We start from the raw sequence: 16,591 nt of genomic DNA, 5'->3' as shown, positions 1-16,591 counted from the left end.
AGAATAAACGCGGCACGGTCACGGACTGATTTTATATGCGGGCGGAATGTCATCGATGCGTCCAGGGTAACGCCCAGGTACTTGACCTTCCTGGCCCAGGGTATGGGCTGTCTAAAGAGAGTAATCGGGGGTGTGAGATTCCTCCTCCTAATCCGGGAGGAAATCCGTGTGGAGCTTCCCCTCTGAAATAGCACCGCAGTACTTTTCGCTGGGTTGATGTCTATGCGCCATTTTCGGAATCACTGTCCTAGGGCTAGGGCTGCGCTCTGAAGCTTCTTCGCGATTAGGGACTTGTTTCTACTGGAATAGTAAACAGTCGTGTCGTCGGCGAATAAAACTAACTGGGTCGGTGGCGACCGGGGAATATCGTTGACGAATAAGCTAAATAGGAGGGGGGAGAGGACATAGCCTTGCGGGACTCCAGCTGTGAGAGATCGTGGGGAGGAGCGGGTTCCCTCGACTCGATATCGAAAAGAGCGGTTCGACAAGAAGTCCCGTATGATGAGCACGAGACTATCCGGCACGCCCATGTTGAATAGTTTAAAAATCAAACCGTTGTGCCAGACTTTGTCGAACGCTTTTGCGACGTCCAAGAAGAGAGCTCCCGTGTATAACGGTTTTGGTCGATTAAGCCCCACAAGAATGTGCTCCGTGAGGCGGTGCACTTGTTGAACGCATGAGTGATTTGTACAGAATCCGAATTGTTCGTCGATGAGAATGCCCTTGGATGAGACGAAGTCTCTGAGGCGTTTGTAGAGCAGACGCTCATACAGTTTGCCTAGAGACATGAGGAGGCTAATCGGGCGGTAGGAGTCAATCGTGAACATTTGTTGAGTACGTATTTCATTAGGAAGATTGGTACCCGCCTGCGGGATTCGAACACCGTTGCATCGCTTCAACACGAATGCACCGGACGTCTTATCCTTTAGGCCACGACGACTTCAGACCTCTGCAGTGACAATGTAGTTTGAAAGATTTCAACTCCTGTACCTTCTGTAAGTTCCACGTAGGTACCTCAGATGACTGACTAGTATCCGTGGGCAGAGATTTCAGCTTTTCTAAACAATCTACAATACCCTCTTGCTCCGAATAACTTTCTTCACTTCTCTAAGAAACTTCAATTTCTTCTTCGCTCTCAGAATCACAGGAACTGGGTCTTGAAAAGTTTTCTAACAAATCTTGAAGCCGACGTCCATTGCCTTCAGAAGACATCCTGATAAATCTAAAAATAAATCACAAGATACTATAAATAACAATAAATCATAAACTTACTGTCAACCCATATATGTGGCACCGACTACAGGTATGTATGACCCCTGCAACATTTGCGCTCGTGTATCCCCAGTCGCCGCCGGCGCAACACTGAACTCGATGCCGCACCTCGGTCCCCGTACCCTTACCTCCAGCTACTGCAACAGAACTCGTATAGCAACAATAATATTAATGAATTTGCGCTTAAAAACTTCACGGGTATGACATACCTCACCTCACTCAGGCCGGGTTAATAGACCATTTAAATGGTTTTTTTTTTTCGAAATTGTACAATTCAGCTCAAAATATAGCTATTGACGAGAGTTTGACAATGTGGAACGGCTGGTTTGATATAAACCAATTCATTCCAAACAAGGCAATATTGAAAAATATATATTGAAAAGTGCTATGGGTGGCGTTAAAGACGAGTAAGCAATTTACCGGTGAATGGGCAACGACGCGGTGGCGTTTTCTGGGCAATATCCAGGTGTAATGCAATCGTCAATTGCACTTTACTAATGGTAGAGAGGGTGTATGGTCTGCACGTTTAGATGTCCTGTCTATTTCTGTCACGAAGCAGTCATGCGTTCTGGCTTGAAGGATGGGCCAGTCTTTATACAACACAATTAAACCTTCGACCTTATTTCCCAAGATGGGTGGCAACGTGATTCCACAGACAACCGCAGAAAATACTAAACAGTCAAAACTGAATCAAGTCTCTTTTTATAAGTTTCCTTCTTGCAGACGTTTAAGGAAGGTTTGCATTGGCAAATTGGCATCGCCGATTATTATTACTGTACTTATTAGTGTTCTCTTGTTAAAAATGACTTTATTATATTTGTTTTTAATACAAAGTAGTTTTAAGGCTTTATTTCAATTATATCATTTCCGAAAAACTGTTATTTTTCATTTTTAGCATTTTAACTATAACTAATTCCTATTTAATTACGTATGACAAAAATGCTACACATATTCCCAAATTTAAAGCGTTTGGGAAATCGTTAATTACCTAGTCAAGTTTTCTTACAACATGCCCTCGTCAGGACGTGCAAGCTCTAAATACTCTGAGTTTCTTTGGGTGTCTTAACGACGAAAGGAAAGATCTTCCACCGAGCGGATGATATTGCTCGGTAGACCGACGGTCCGAATGTTGATGTTCGGAACTTGTATATATGCGCTTTATCTTGAAAATGTCGTAAGCGAGATTCAGGCATCTGTCAATTATCTTGCGTTGTATGATGGCTACCCGCCACATCACTCCCCTCCGAGACTGGAGGTCGTGTCATTTTTAGTTAGCGTTGTCCGTGCTGAGATTAGCTTGCAAGGGCCAGTGCTGCTCGAAGCCTGCGGTGAGTCGAGGCTGAGCTTGAATGCTGCGTGCGTGTCGCCAGTGCTGCTCGAAGTTTGCAGTGAGTCGAAACTGAGCTGAATGCTGCGTGATTGTCGCCAGTGCTGCTCGAAGTCTGCGGTGAGTCGAGACTGAGCTTGAATGCTGCGTGCGTGTCGTGCGTAGTCCATGTGATGCAGAGCTGCCACGCCGGAGATGTGTGACCCCAAGCGTTGATGATCCGGTCGTGGGCTGCGATGAACTGTAGCGGCGTGATGAGGCAGTTGCGTGCCGTAGGACCAGGAAGCGCGGTGAGTCGGCTGCGATGGTCCTGTTGAGGCTGCGATGCTGGCTTGCTGTGGGACGACTGTCAATGACGTGCTTTTATCTGCGAGAATGCGGGGGGATTGTGGTAGCCGAAGTTCTTGATGCGCTGAAGATGAATCAGAAGGTTGCGTGTTCACATCACGTCGGGGTCACCAGTTTGGTTGTCGTCGGTGGTGGTGGTAAGGTCACCAGTGCCGGGCGGCACAATAACGAGTCCGTAATTGGATGGACAGTTTATTTCCAATCACAGATAGTATAGCGATATTTAGAAGGAGAAATTACGGAGTACAGAAGGCACAGATAAAGCGGTAGCAAGTTCAAACACAATAATACAAAATAGACAAAAGCAATAAATCGTAACGAATACGTACTGGCACTGGTGACCTTACCACCACCACCGACGACAACCAAAGTTTCGTTTAATTTTCAGTAGTTTTAAGGCTTTATTTCAATTATACTATTTCCTCAAAACTATTATTAACTAGAAAGAATTTTAACTATAAATAATTCCTATTCAATTACGAATAACAAAAACACTATAAGCTCTTCTAATTAACTCTCTAATTATCTCTCTAACTAACTCTATCCTAATTAACTAGTCAAGCTTTCACAAAACCTGACGTCGTCAGGATATCACAAGCTCTAAATATTCTGAGTTTCGTTTACGGTATATTTTGCTCATGATAATTATTTTGCACGTACGTGTACGTGATTTTTCCATTGAGAATATCTACGAAACGCCAACCAAAAGCGAGCCAGCATATACCGACGATATCTATCGCTCCTGTTTGAGTAAGTTACGTTCTCTATGCCGAAATAACAATAGTCTACCAGCCTAACGTAAGCAATCTTCATATTATTATCTTCTTCTCTCTATATAATAATATAAATAATAATATATATAATTTTACTGGTGGTAGGACCACTTGTGAGTCCGCGCGGGTAGGTACCACCGCCCTGCCTATTTCTGCCGTGAAGCAGTAATGCGTTTCGGTTTGAAGGGTGGGGCAGCCGTTGTAACTATACTGAGACTTTAGAAATTGTATCTCAAGGTGGGTGGCGCGTCTACGTTGTAGATGTCTATGGGCTCCAGTAACCACTTAACACCAGGTGGGCTGTGAACTCGTCCAGCCATCTAAGCAATAAAAAAAAAAAAAATTAATAGCTGTTCGTTAGTCTCGCTAAAACTCGAGAACGGCTAGACCGATTTGGCTAATTTTAGTCTTGAATTATTTGTGGAAGTCCAGAGAAGGTTTAGAAGGTAGATAAATATGCTCGGAATTAAATAAAAATAACAATTTTGTTTTTCCTGTGATGTGTCCCCCGTCGAACGGATTCCGTTTGTTTGTTTTAAGTTTATTTTATACAAAAGTTTAGGTCTTCTATACTATCTATACTAATATTATAAAGAGGAAAGATTTGTTTGTTTGTTTGTTTCGAATAGGCTCCGAAACTACTGGACCGATTTGAAAAATTCTTTTTCCATTAGAAGCCGACATTGTCCCTGATGAACATAGGCTACTTTTTTAAAAAAATTTTTTTTTTTTTTTTGTTTCATGTGTGTTTTAATGTTTCCGAAGCGAAGCGAGGGCGGGTCGCTAGTTTATTATAAATCGCTTGGCGTACTACGAAGTCTGCCGGGTCAGCCGGTTTATAAATAAAAGCTTCAAGAGCATAAGGTACTAGTGACGTGATAGCAATGCAAAGTTACTACAAAGACGATTGCAAAATGACAAACGAACTCTGTCGTGTAGAACGAAGTACGAATTTTGGTGTTGCACAGCCCACATTTACATCTCATTTTTCTCTTGTAGTAGTTTGCTGGAAGGTATCTCATGAATTGGTAAACTTCGTCTTTATAGTTACATAAATTAAATTTATTCATAATTAAGAACAAAATTATGCACATATATTACAATGTCAGAAAATTTTCTTGTTAAATTAAATTTTAAAATACAGAGCCTAGTACAGAGCGCAGTACCTATCTTTACATTTTATTTTTACAACAAACCCTCGTCTAAACAGCTCATAAGTACTTGCTTGATGTGTTGGTAAAACATATTCACATTTCAATAGTTCCTTTGTACCGTGACACCGCCCTCCACTGAAACCGTATTGATGCCTACTACCTAGAACCGATTCGTTAATCGACAGGGGATTTTATAGACCCCATTTGCCACGTAGAGGTTTACGAAAAACCTTCCTCAACAATATTTCCTGAGCGCTATGATATACTATGACTCATTGTCTCACACGCGTGAGATAAAAAGGGAAGGATAACAAAATGATACATGAAGTCGGAGTCGTATACCATTTTCGTCGTTTGATTGTCGGCAAGCTATTATGGGTGAAAAGATCCTATAGCTTATTTATTTATTTAAAAAAAGTACTGCCACATCACAAACATTTAACATTGAAAATAACAAACCATTTAATTTATGGCCTGATGCATGTGACAATAACGGCGTACATAACATTGGCAATTCATCGGCTTAAGATCAAATCTAACTGACATTAAGTTCAGGTATCGTACTTTTTAGAGCCATTAAAATATAAAAGTATAATAATACGTGAAGCAAAAACTTTGTACCCCTTTTTAAAAAATTGCGCAGACGGAGAAGTATGAAATTTTCCACACTTGTAGAGAATATAAACAAAAATTGCAGAATGCTAATATTTTTTTAAAATATATGGATTAAAACCACCGGAGTAGGAAACCTATGGAAATAAAATGTCAACAAAAAATTCGTGCCACTGTGACGTCACCTGACCACAAAACATGGCGGTTTTAGTGTTGTACAAAAGATTTCAATGTTATCAGGTTTTATCGATAAACGTTCTTGGCTCATTTTATTTTTAATATTGTTGAGCTTCGATCAATAATACTACTAGATTCGCGATTAGCGCTTCAAAAACGGCCCGAAAAATTTAATAAGACCACAAATAATTTTGTGGTCTTATTTCAAATTAGTATGGTCCAATCATAGCCAACACTAAGACGTCAAAACGCTGCAATGCGCGTTCAAAAACTGAGTAAAAAACCACCGTAACACCAAGGTTTTGGAAGGAATATCTTTTTTTGGTAAATTTATATTATTAAGTGTTTTTCATAAAATAATAAACACAATTATATTGTAAATAAAACACAATTTACGAATATTGTAATTGTTTGGCCAATGTTTGCAACAAGGCACCAACTATTGTAACAAACATCACCAATTCTTGAACAGGAAATGCATAGAGTAGTTTTGTTATTTTATAATGTTATTTTTGTTTGTAGATTTCCTAGTAGCCCCTTGTCGCTGTGCACAATGGATATATATTGTCGCGAAAGAAAGAGGAGAAGAAATATAGAACTCTTATAAAAATTCTAGAATTGTTCAATGGTGGTGGCAAATCAATGCAAAAAAGTATTAAAAAAACTTTATATGTATGTGTAAATATTTTAAGCGTATATGCTGAAAAGGATTTGTTTTCTGGGGGAAACGAACACAGCCATAAAATAAGCCTAAATTAAACTGATTATAGAAAAATTAATTGATATAAGATTACATTATATTTGTAAAAAAGAAACCGCTCATATAAAAATGACTTCTAAAAGACAGCTTTATAACAAACTGAATCTGTTTAAAGGTAATGAAACATACATTATTGTTTTAATTACTTCTGTTTAAAGAATACGTGGAAAACATGTTTCGTGTTTCCTTTCATATTTTTTTTTACTTTATTCAATTTTATTTTTTATCACCTATTTGTTGTAATAGCGGCAATGTAAAATATTATCTACTACTTTTTTGAATCGGTCAAAAATAGTTGCGACCATACAAAACAAACCTAAAACAAATATGTATATTCTGCAACTCTATGTCTTTCAATACTTACTGTGTTCTGAGCATTGAAATGTAATACCAAGGACTACATCTAGTTCCACAATACAATAAGCACGAAATTTTAAACAAATATTTTTAACCTTATAAATTAGGCTTTAAGTATCATTTTAGAATAAATATTTTTGTACTGATGTCTTTTTATGTTCAAGTGACATTTTAAATTTATTCCATAATATTCTTTTTCTGACGAAAGGACCTAAATACATATATTTTGCAATGGTAATTAAACTTTATGTTTAAGTATTAAGGTTTATAATAAACTGAAGTCGTTAACATTATTAAACTTTTTTCTAAGAAATGAAGATGTTTTCGTGTCTGCAAACGTGGCCACTGGAGCGTCTTATTTTTGTTCCTGATCTTTAATCTAGTACTATTATTGATCGAAGTTGTTGAGTATTATTTTTTTGTAGAATTTATACTTTAATGGGAAGTATGTAGGTATATTGTTATGTGCAATTATGATATGATTTAGATATTATGTGAAATCTAAGACAAGTTCGTCCTTTGAATTTGCCAAGTAAACGATATGATGATTTTTAAAAGTTGCTACACTGATTTTATAAAGTTGTCGTTTGTCGCAAAGCATAAAGATATGGCGTAGTACAGTGCCATCTGACCATTTCTAGCATGCTAAATGTTATCGTATTTTGAGTACGTGTTTTTCTTAGACTATTACAATCTATTTTAATTGTTTTGCTGACTCTAAAGTCCGTAACAGACTACAGCAACGCACCTCAAGGAAGGTGCGCCGCACCATTTGAATCACTTTCACTTGAGAGTGATTCAAATTGTAAACTTATCAAGGGACCGCGTGAAAAAAAACACCTACAGAACATTTATTCATTAATTACAAACGTCATTCCTTGTGACTTCCTCTCTAAGATCACTTAATCATTAAATATTTAACGAATTTACAATAGTGTTTTATTCACCGCGGCATAGAACTATTTTATTTAAATAGTTCCGAAGAGATTTTGTCGGTAGCCTTTTTCCCGAAATATCTAAACAGAATGTCTAAATATGTTTTGATGACATATTTTAAAGAGGTATTTATGATTAGTGTCATGATCAATAGATTCCGACTGAAAAATGGTGTCCGATTTTTCGGATGAGGGCTCCATAATGAATTTAAATATATATAGGTAGATAATAGTTTTGGGGCATCGACTTTCTTGAGATCCTATAAAATACGTTTTAATTATTATTTTTGTATGTTTTAAGCATGATAAAATATGAAATTTTATATAAGCAATCATATTAAATCGATATCAAAGTCAATAAATAATGTACAACCCAAAACAGACGGCCGAACTGACGTCAAAATGACATTTGGTGCGCTCAACATGGCGGATTTTCGGCCTCATTAGACGGAGACGGAGATATTTACGTATATTCATGTTTCATTTTATGTACGCACTGAAATACTGTTATATTGTTTTCCTGCGAATTAAAGTGCTGAGTAAGAACGAGATAGATATATGGTTATGTATGTGCCTTCAAAATGGGTGCTATTTATATAAGCAATTGTACGTATAGAACAATATGTCGTCTCCTTAATATATAGGTCTATGATTAAAACTAATAGATGATGACTGAGCGTTGCTCGGTTTTTTTTTTTGATAGCGCCATCTTGTCTTTATAGCGGGTAGTTGCCCTCAATTAAGAAAAATAGTATTATTATTCGCCAATAGATGTCGGGAAAAGTCTTATAGTTGATTATTGAAAACACGAATTAAACAACATTTTCTGAAACTCTTTGTTTATTGTCAAACTTTTGTTATTGCCTAAAGTCTGTAGTCAAATTGAGAATAGATTAATATTATTTATCTTTAATATTACGAGTATTTGTCTATAGTGTAGTCTTGGCGAAATCTGTAACAATAGAACCATAATAATGTTGAAACCTATAATTTCAATTAATTATAGTCGAATTTCGACTACTGCGGGACCACTAGTATGAATTAATTGTCCGTCTGACGGTGAGCGGTTCTCGAAGTTCGCGCAAATCGACAATGCCCACGTTAAGCCTATTTATTAGGACTATTTTATTATTTTTATTATTTTGATAGACTGAACAACAATGACTAAGTGCGTCAATTATATCTAATCTATTATCTTAAATCTGAATCAACTATTGTATCCGTATCGATAATGATAAAATGCTAATTAATCAACTGTTGATTATCATATTAGCATAATAATATTTTTCATAATTTTCTCAGTTATCATCCAGTAAATTTCAATGCGTTGTGATTCCGGATTCGTGAACAGACTCGATTCTTTTATACTAATTAGGTTACGCTCACAACCAATCTAGCATTAACCGGTTAGCGTAGAGCGTACGCCTTAGAGTATACATAAACACCACATTGTAAGTATCACTAACTTAACAGACAAGAATGAAGTTTCAGCAACCTCAAATTCCCATACCCGCTACTCATTACACAAGGAGTCTACTATCATTAGGGTCTTTAAACATTTTTCCGCATAGGTGTACCTATAAGTTCTTCATATCAAGTGATGTCGCACACGATCTTACCCGATATGTAAAATTTTATTCGGAAGACAGAAGGACGAAGTCGTTGTGGCCTAAAGTATAAGACGTCCGGTGCATTCGTATGTAGCGATGCACCGGTGTTCGAATCCCGCAGGCGGGTACCAATTTTTCTGATGAAATACGTACTCAACAAATGTTCACGATTGATTTGCACGGTGAAGGAATAACATCGTGTAATAAAAATGAAACCCGCAAAATTATAATTTGCGTAATTACTGGTGGTAGGACCTCTTGTGAATCCGCGCGGGTGGGTACCACCACCCTGCCCATTTCTGCCGTGAAGCAGTAATGCGTTTGAAGGGTGGGGCAGCCGTTGTAACTATACTTGAGACCTTAGAACTTATATCTCAAGGTGGGTGGCGCACTTACGTTGTGGTTGTCTATGGGCTCCAGTAACCACTTAACACCAGGTGGGATGTGAGCTCGTCCACCCATCTAAGCAATAAAAAAAAACATGTGTACAATTCACACGTGTTAGAAGTGAAACCTTCAAAAATTAAAATACAATTATCCTAAATATCTAAGTATATTATAGTAAAATTTTGTCATTAGTAAATAATTGTAAATCACTTTTTATAGTATGAGGTAGCGCCCTCTGTGAATTGATATTTTACCTTCACGTATATCCTAAATTAAAATTCACTACAAGAGGTTTCATACACACGTTAGTATTAAAACATCTCACAGATAGCGCTGTATTAAAAATAAAATACTTTATACGTATGTTTTAAAGTATGTAGGAACTGAGCATTCTGTCTCACTTTTTCTCTCGATCTTTCTCACTTGCTTGCTCCCTACTCTCACTCCATGGCTAGTTGCTTCATGCTACGTTCGCCCTGTCTTACTCTCTCTCAATCGGTCTCGATCGCTCTCTCTCTCTCTTTTTCGACACTTCCGTTGCATACCTGCGTGACGTTACATCTGTAAAAATTTTACCCTCATGCGCCTAAAGAAGTTTCACATAAAAAAAAAATAATTGACCATTTACCTCGCCTATAATGACAAGGCAGTTCCCATTATGCGCTTGCGAGATCGAAATTTTAGGGGCTGTTCGACCACCAGCAAGCACCCGCCCCGTAGTCCTGACGTTTACTCGTTTCTCTGCTACTGCTGGGCGGTACTTGTCACCCTTTCTTCTCGACGTTCACTTTTTGCTGTACCCCTCGCCAGGCAGCTCAGCCGGAGGTGACCTCTTTCGCCATATGTGTAGCATCGAGGGCCGTATCCTTGAGGCCGTTCTTGCGCAGGTGAAACTGCCACCTCTCTGACACGATAAGATCGATGATCCTGCCTTACAGCATCTACCTCCAAGGCATGCGCTAAGGCGTCCTTCAGGGCCTCGTGATGACCCAATCACACTGCAGCTCTGACCTCCAAGTCTCGGATACCGTCGACAAATTCTTGTACCAGGCTACCGTCAATAAGGGCAGGTAAAGAGCGGTACGCCTTGCGGACTAGCTTTTCAATCTCGAGCGCCCACTGTTGAAGACTTTCGTTGCTACGCTGCACTCGTTCCTTCAACTGGGCACGAAACACGTGTTCCGGGTGCGCGTCTCCATATCTGGATTCCAACGCCTCCACAAGTTGCTCATATGTAACATTCTTATCTAAGGCTTCCAGGGTGGTCAAAGCTGGTTCGCGGAGTTCCAGAGTAAGCGCCGTCATGGCTTGTGACTTGCTCCAGCCGTTTGCTTTCATAACCGCCTCAAACTGGATCCTGTGGGCTAGCCACGAGGTTGTTCCATCGAGTGGCATAACTTTGAAACCCCGCAAGAAAGGAGCAGCAGTAACTGAGGCTGAAATTACTGTTCCTGTTTTCATGTCTTCCAGGATCTTCTTCACAGCCACTACTTGAACCTCAGTTTTGGCATTCAGGCTCTCGTGCTGTGAAATACGGTCCTCGGGCTGTTGGACCTGCTCTTTTATCTCCGTCAAGTCTTTGCCGAATGTATCTCTTAAATTTTTTATTAGGAGCATCTGGTCCTCCTGTCAACATGCCTGCTCTTCCTGGCGCCGGGACTGTTCCTCCAACCTGCGAACCAGCTCCTCCTCCTGGCGACGGGTCTGTTCCTCCTAACGACAGGCCCGCTCCTCCAGCTTGCGAACCAGCTCCTCTTCCTGACGACGGGCCTGCTCTTTCTGGCGACAGACCTGCTCCTGTAAAAACGCCATTATAGCCGCAAAGTCAGGAGCTACCACCACCGGAGAAACACCCGATGTACCCGAGGTTGACTCCGTTGCCGCCGTTTCACCTTGCGGTTCCTAGGTCGGCGTTGCAGAACCTTCAATCCGCCTTCGGTCCATTTCTTGCTGCCGCTGACTTTTGGTGCGAATACCTTCTGCCGTGACCTTCGGTAAAACTGATATTATTTATTTCACTTCTGGCACCAAATTGTTACGCACTGGGGTTCGCGATAAATAAAATTCTGCCGAATTACAAGTTAACACTGTATTTATCACTTAGAATATACACAGAACACTTTAAAATTCTCAATTCGCTTCTTCCGCTTCGCTTCAGGTGATCCGTTCGGTGTTTCGCTTCGAGTAGTTCCGATTACTAACTGACTGCATGGCATCTCTGTAACCCTTTTACAATCGATAGCACATCCCTAGAATTATCGAGCATATTCCACACATTTTTAATATTGTATTTCTGCTATCTGACAATAGATGGCGTTGTACCTCTCGAGCGTTCTAGTTGCTACTAGATCCTTCAATATTCGTTCGACTATTCGGCGGTAGATGGCGTTACTCTTACCGGCGTAACACTATTCTAACATGTCTAACTAAGCAGTCAATTAGCGAGTGCAGTGAGCAGAGCTGAAGCAGCTAACTCATTACAACAAACTTTTACGATCGTTGCGAATATAAAAGTACATCCGATACACTCACGTCGATTAACTATATTTCCAGAAAATAATGTTTGAATCAAGATCATTTTTTACAAAAATTTGACAGCTACTCAAGCTACTCAAGTTAGTCAAATTGCAATTTGATTGATTCAAAACACTGAAGTAGGAAACCTATGGAAATGAAACGTCAACAAAAAATTCGTGCCACTGTGACGTCATCTGGCCACAAAACATGGCGGTTTAGTGCTGCCCAGAAGATTTTAATGTTAGTAGGTTTTAACGATAAACGTTCTTGGCTCATTTTATTTTAAATATTGTTGAGTGAACGTATTTGTAGAATTTATACTTTAATAGGAAGTAAGTATATTATGTGCAAAGATGATGTGATTTAGATATTATGTGAAATCTAAGACGAGTTCGTGCTTCAAATTTGCCAAGTAAACGATATGACGATTTTTAAAATTTGCTACACTGATTTTAAACTGAAAAAATAATTGACCATTTACCTCGCCTATAATGACAAGGCAGTTCCCATTATGCGCTTGCGAGATCGAAATTTTAGGGGCTGTTCGACCACCAGCAAGCACCCGCCCCGTAGTCCTGACGTTTACTCGTTTCTCTGCTACTGCTGGGCGGTACTTGTCACCCTTTCTTCTCGACGTTCACTTTTTGCTGTACCCCTCGCCAGGCAGCTCAGCCGGAGGTGACCTCTTTCGCCATATGTGTAGCATCGAGGGCCGTATCCTTGAGGCCGTTCTTGCGCAGGTGAAACTGCCACCTCTCTGACACGATAAGATCGATGATCCTGCCTTACAGCATCTACCTCCAAGGCATGCGCTAAGGCGTCCTTCAGGGCCTCGTGATGACCCAATCACACTGCAGCTCTGACCTCCAAGTCTCGGATACCGTCGACAAATTCTTGTACCAGGCTACCGTCAATAAGGGCAGGTAAAGAGCGGTACGCCTTGCGGACTAGCTTTTCAATCTCGAGCGCCCACTGTTGAAGACTTTCGTTGCTACGCTGCACTCGTTCCTTCAACTGGGCACGAAACACGTGTTCCGGGTGCGCGTCTCCATATCTGGATTCCAACGCCTCCACAAGTTGCTCATATGTAACATTCTTATCTAAGGCTTCCAGGGTGGTCAAAGCTGGTTCGCGGAGTTCCAGAGTAAGCGCCGTCATGGCTTGTGACTTGCTCCAGCCGTTTGCTTTCATAACCGCCTCAAACTGGATCCTGTGGGCTAGCCACGAGGTTGTTCCATCGAGTGGCATAACTTTGAAACCCCGCAAGAAAGGAGCAGCAGTAACTGAGGCTGAAATTACTGTTCCTGTTTTCATGTCTTCCAGGATCTTCTTCACAGCCACTACTTGAACCTCAGTTTTGGCATTCAGGCTCTCGTGCTGTGAAATACGGTCCTCGGGCTGTTGGACCTGCTCTTTTATCTCCGTCAAGTCTTTGCCGAATGTATCTCTTAAATTTTTTATTAGGAGCATCTGGTCCTCCTGTCAACATGCCTGCTCTTCCTGGCGCCGGGACTGTTCCTCCAACCTGCGAACCAGCTCCTCCTCCTGGCGACGGGTCTGTTCCTCCTAACGACAGGCCCGCTCCTCCAGCTTGCGAACCAGCTCCTCTTCCTGACGACGGGCCTGCTCTTTCTGGCGACAGACCTGCTCCTGTAAAAACGCCATTATAGCCGCAAAGTCAGGAGCTACCACCACCGGAGAAACACCCGATGTACCCGAGGTTGACTCCGTTGCCGCCGTTTCACCTTGCGGTTCCTAGGTCGGCGTTGCAGAACCTTCAATCCGCCTTCGGTCCATTTCTTGCTGCCGCTGACTTTTGGTGCGAATACCTTCTGCCGTGACCTTCGGTAAAACTGATATTATTTATTTCACTTCTGGCACCAAATTGTTACGCACTGGGGTTCGCGATAAATAAAATTCTGCCGAATTACAAGTTAACACTGTATTTATCACTTAGAATATACACAGAACACTTTAAAATTCTCAATTCGCTTCTTCCGCTTCGCTTCAGGTGATCCGTTCGGTGTTTCGCTTCGAGTAGTTCCGATTACTAACTGACTGCATGGCATCTCTGTAACCCTTTTACAATCGATAGCACATCCCTAGAATTATCGAGCATATTCCACACATTTTTAATATTGTATTTCTGCTATCTGACAATAGATGGCGTTGTACCTCTCGAGCGTTCTAGTTGCTACTAGATCCTTCAATATTCGTTCGACTATTCGGCGGTAGATGGCGTTACTCTTACCGGCGTAACACTATTCTAACATGTCTAACTAAGCAGTCAATTAGCGAGTGCAGTGAGCAGAGCTGAAGCAGCTAACTCATTACAACAAACTTTTACGATCGTTGCGAATATAAAAGTACATCCGATACACTCACGTCGATTAACTATATTTCCAGAAAATAATGTTTGAATCAAGATCATTTTTTACAAAAATTTGACAGCTACTCAAGCTACTCAAGTTAGTCAAATTGCAATTTGATTGATTCAAAACACTGAAGTAGGAAACCTATGGAAATGAAACGTCAACAAAAAATTCGTGCCACTGTGACGTCATCTGGCCACAAAACATGGCGGTTTAGTGCTGCCCAGAAGATTTTAATGTTAGTAGGTTTTAACGATAAACGTCCTTGGCTCATTTTATTTTAAATATTGTTGAGTGAACGTATTTGTAGAATTTATACTTTAATAGGAAGTAAGTATATTATGTGCAAAGATGATGTGATTTAGATATTATGTGAAATCTAAGACGAGTTCGTGCTTCAAATTTGCCAAGTAAACGATATGACGATTTTTAAAATTTGCTACACTGATTTTATAAAGTTGTCGTTTGCCGCAAAACATAAAGATATGGCGTAGTACAGTGCCATCTGCCCATTTCTAGCATGCTGAATGTTATCATCGTATTTTGAGTACGTGTTTTTCTTAGACAATTACAATCTATTTTAATTGTTTTGCTGACTCTAAAGTCCGTAACACACTACCGCAACGCACCTCAAGGAAGGTACGCCGCACCATTTGAATCACTCTCACTTGAGAGTGATTCAAATTTTAAACTTATCAAGGGACCGCCTGATAAAAACAAAACACCTACAGAACATTTATTCGTTAATAAAATTACAAACGTCATTCCTTGTGACTTCCTCTCTAAAATGACTTAATTATTAAATATTTAACGAGTTGACAATAGTGTTATAAAACTATTTTATTTAAATAGTTCCGACGACTTTCTTGAAATCCTATAAAATATGTTTTAATTATTATTTTTGTATGTTTTAAGCATGATAAAATAAGAAATTTTATATAAGCAATCATATTAAATCGATATCAAAGTCAATAAATAATGTACAACCCAAAACAGACGGCCGAACTGACGTGACAATGACATTTGGCGCGCTAAACATGGCGGATTTTCGGCCTCATTAGACGGAGACGGAGACATTTACGTATATTCATGTTTCATTTTATGTACGCACTGAAATACTGTTATATTGTTTTCCTGCGAGTTAAAGTGCTGAGTAAGAACGAGATAGATATATGTTTATGTATGTGCCTTCAAAATGGGTGCTATTTATACCTAGTCAGGTCATAAGTATTGTCACACAGTAAAAACTTTTCTTTTAGAGTGCTGGCCACAAAAAAGTTTATTGAATTCGAATTTCGAATTGTTCATGAAAATAAAAATGTATACTTTTAGAATTTTACTCATTTTTAAATATGGAGTGGACGCTTAAAGAAGACCGTGTTGCAGTTATTGCGTTGCATCGTTGCAGTTACGCGCCAATTCAAATTTTTAACATACTGAAAAATTTGAATATAACCAAAAGATTCGTTTATCGTACCATCAAACGATACAATGAAGACTCTAGTGTAGATGACAGGTCAAGAAGTGCTCGCCCTCGGTCTGTTAGGACTCCAGCAGTGATAAAAGCTGTGAAGGCGCGAATTCAAAGAAATCCCAAACGTAAGCAGAAACTGTTGGCCCTTCAGATGGGGTTAAGCAGAACCACGGTGAAAAGGGTGTTAAATGAAGACTTAGGGCTTCGGGCATATCGAAGAAAAACAGGACATCGTTTGAAGGCTCGTCTAATGGACCTGAGACTGAAGAGATGCCGCGCTTTGTTGAAGCGGTACGCGGGAAAAAAATATAGGGAAATTCTTTTTTCGGATGAAAAAATTTTTAGCGTAGAAGAGAACTACAACAAACAAAATGACAAAATGATAAGGTGTACGCACACAGTAGTGAAGAAGCGAGCAACCGTATTCCGCGTGTCCAACGAGGTCATTTTCCATCCTCGCTCATGGTATGGTTGGGAGTTTCTTATTGGGGCTTAACAGAGGTACATTTTTGTGAG

At 39.9% G+C, this 16,591-nt stretch overlaps 1 protein-coding gene and 1 long non-coding RNA gene across 2 annotated transcripts; one reads left to right on the top strand and one right to left on the bottom strand.

The window, feature by feature from the left end:
* The first annotated feature begins 4,642 nt into the window (after positions 1 to 4,642).
* On the top strand, positions 4,643 to 7,078 carry LOC134200211 (uncharacterized). Its single transcript, XR_009975033.1, has 2 exons — positions 4,643 to 5,987; positions 6,186 to 7,078. It is a non-coding gene; the product is annotated as an uncharacterized LOC134200211 (long non-coding RNA).
* Positions 7,079 to 10,048: 2,970 nt separating this feature from the next.
* Positions 10,049 to 11,524, bottom strand: LOC110384960 (uncharacterized). Its single transcript, XM_038015671.2, has 2 exons — positions 11,431 to 11,524; positions 10,049 to 11,289 (listed from the first exon to the last, which is right to left on the bottom strand). The coding sequence occupies exons 1-2, from the start codon at positions 11,522 to 11,524 to the stop codon at positions 10,706 to 10,708; spliced, it is 678 nt and encodes a 225-aa protein (XP_037871599.1). The 3' UTR covers positions 10,049 to 10,705.
* Positions 11,525 to 16,591: the final 5,067 nt, after the last annotated feature.

Source organism: Bombyx mori, chromosome 15 (assembly GCF_030269925.1).
Source record: "Bombyx mori chromosome 15, ASM3026992v2".
Lineage (NCBI taxonomy): Eukaryota > Metazoa > Arthropoda > Insecta > Lepidoptera > Bombycidae > Bombyx > Bombyx mori.
The sequence above is the reverse complement of the archived record's forward strand: the minus strand, read 5'-3'. Positions and strand labels throughout refer to the sequence as shown.

Coding starts and splice junctions, on each gene's coding strand:
- LOC110384960 (XM_038015671.2), bottom strand. CDS start 11,524: ATGGCGTTTTTACAGGAGCAGGTCTGTCGCCAGAAAGAGCAGGCCCGT. Junction 11,290..11,430: donor GCTGGAGGAGCGGGCCTGTC/GTTAGGAGGAAC, acceptor CATTCGGCAAAG/ACTTGACGGAGATAAAAGAG.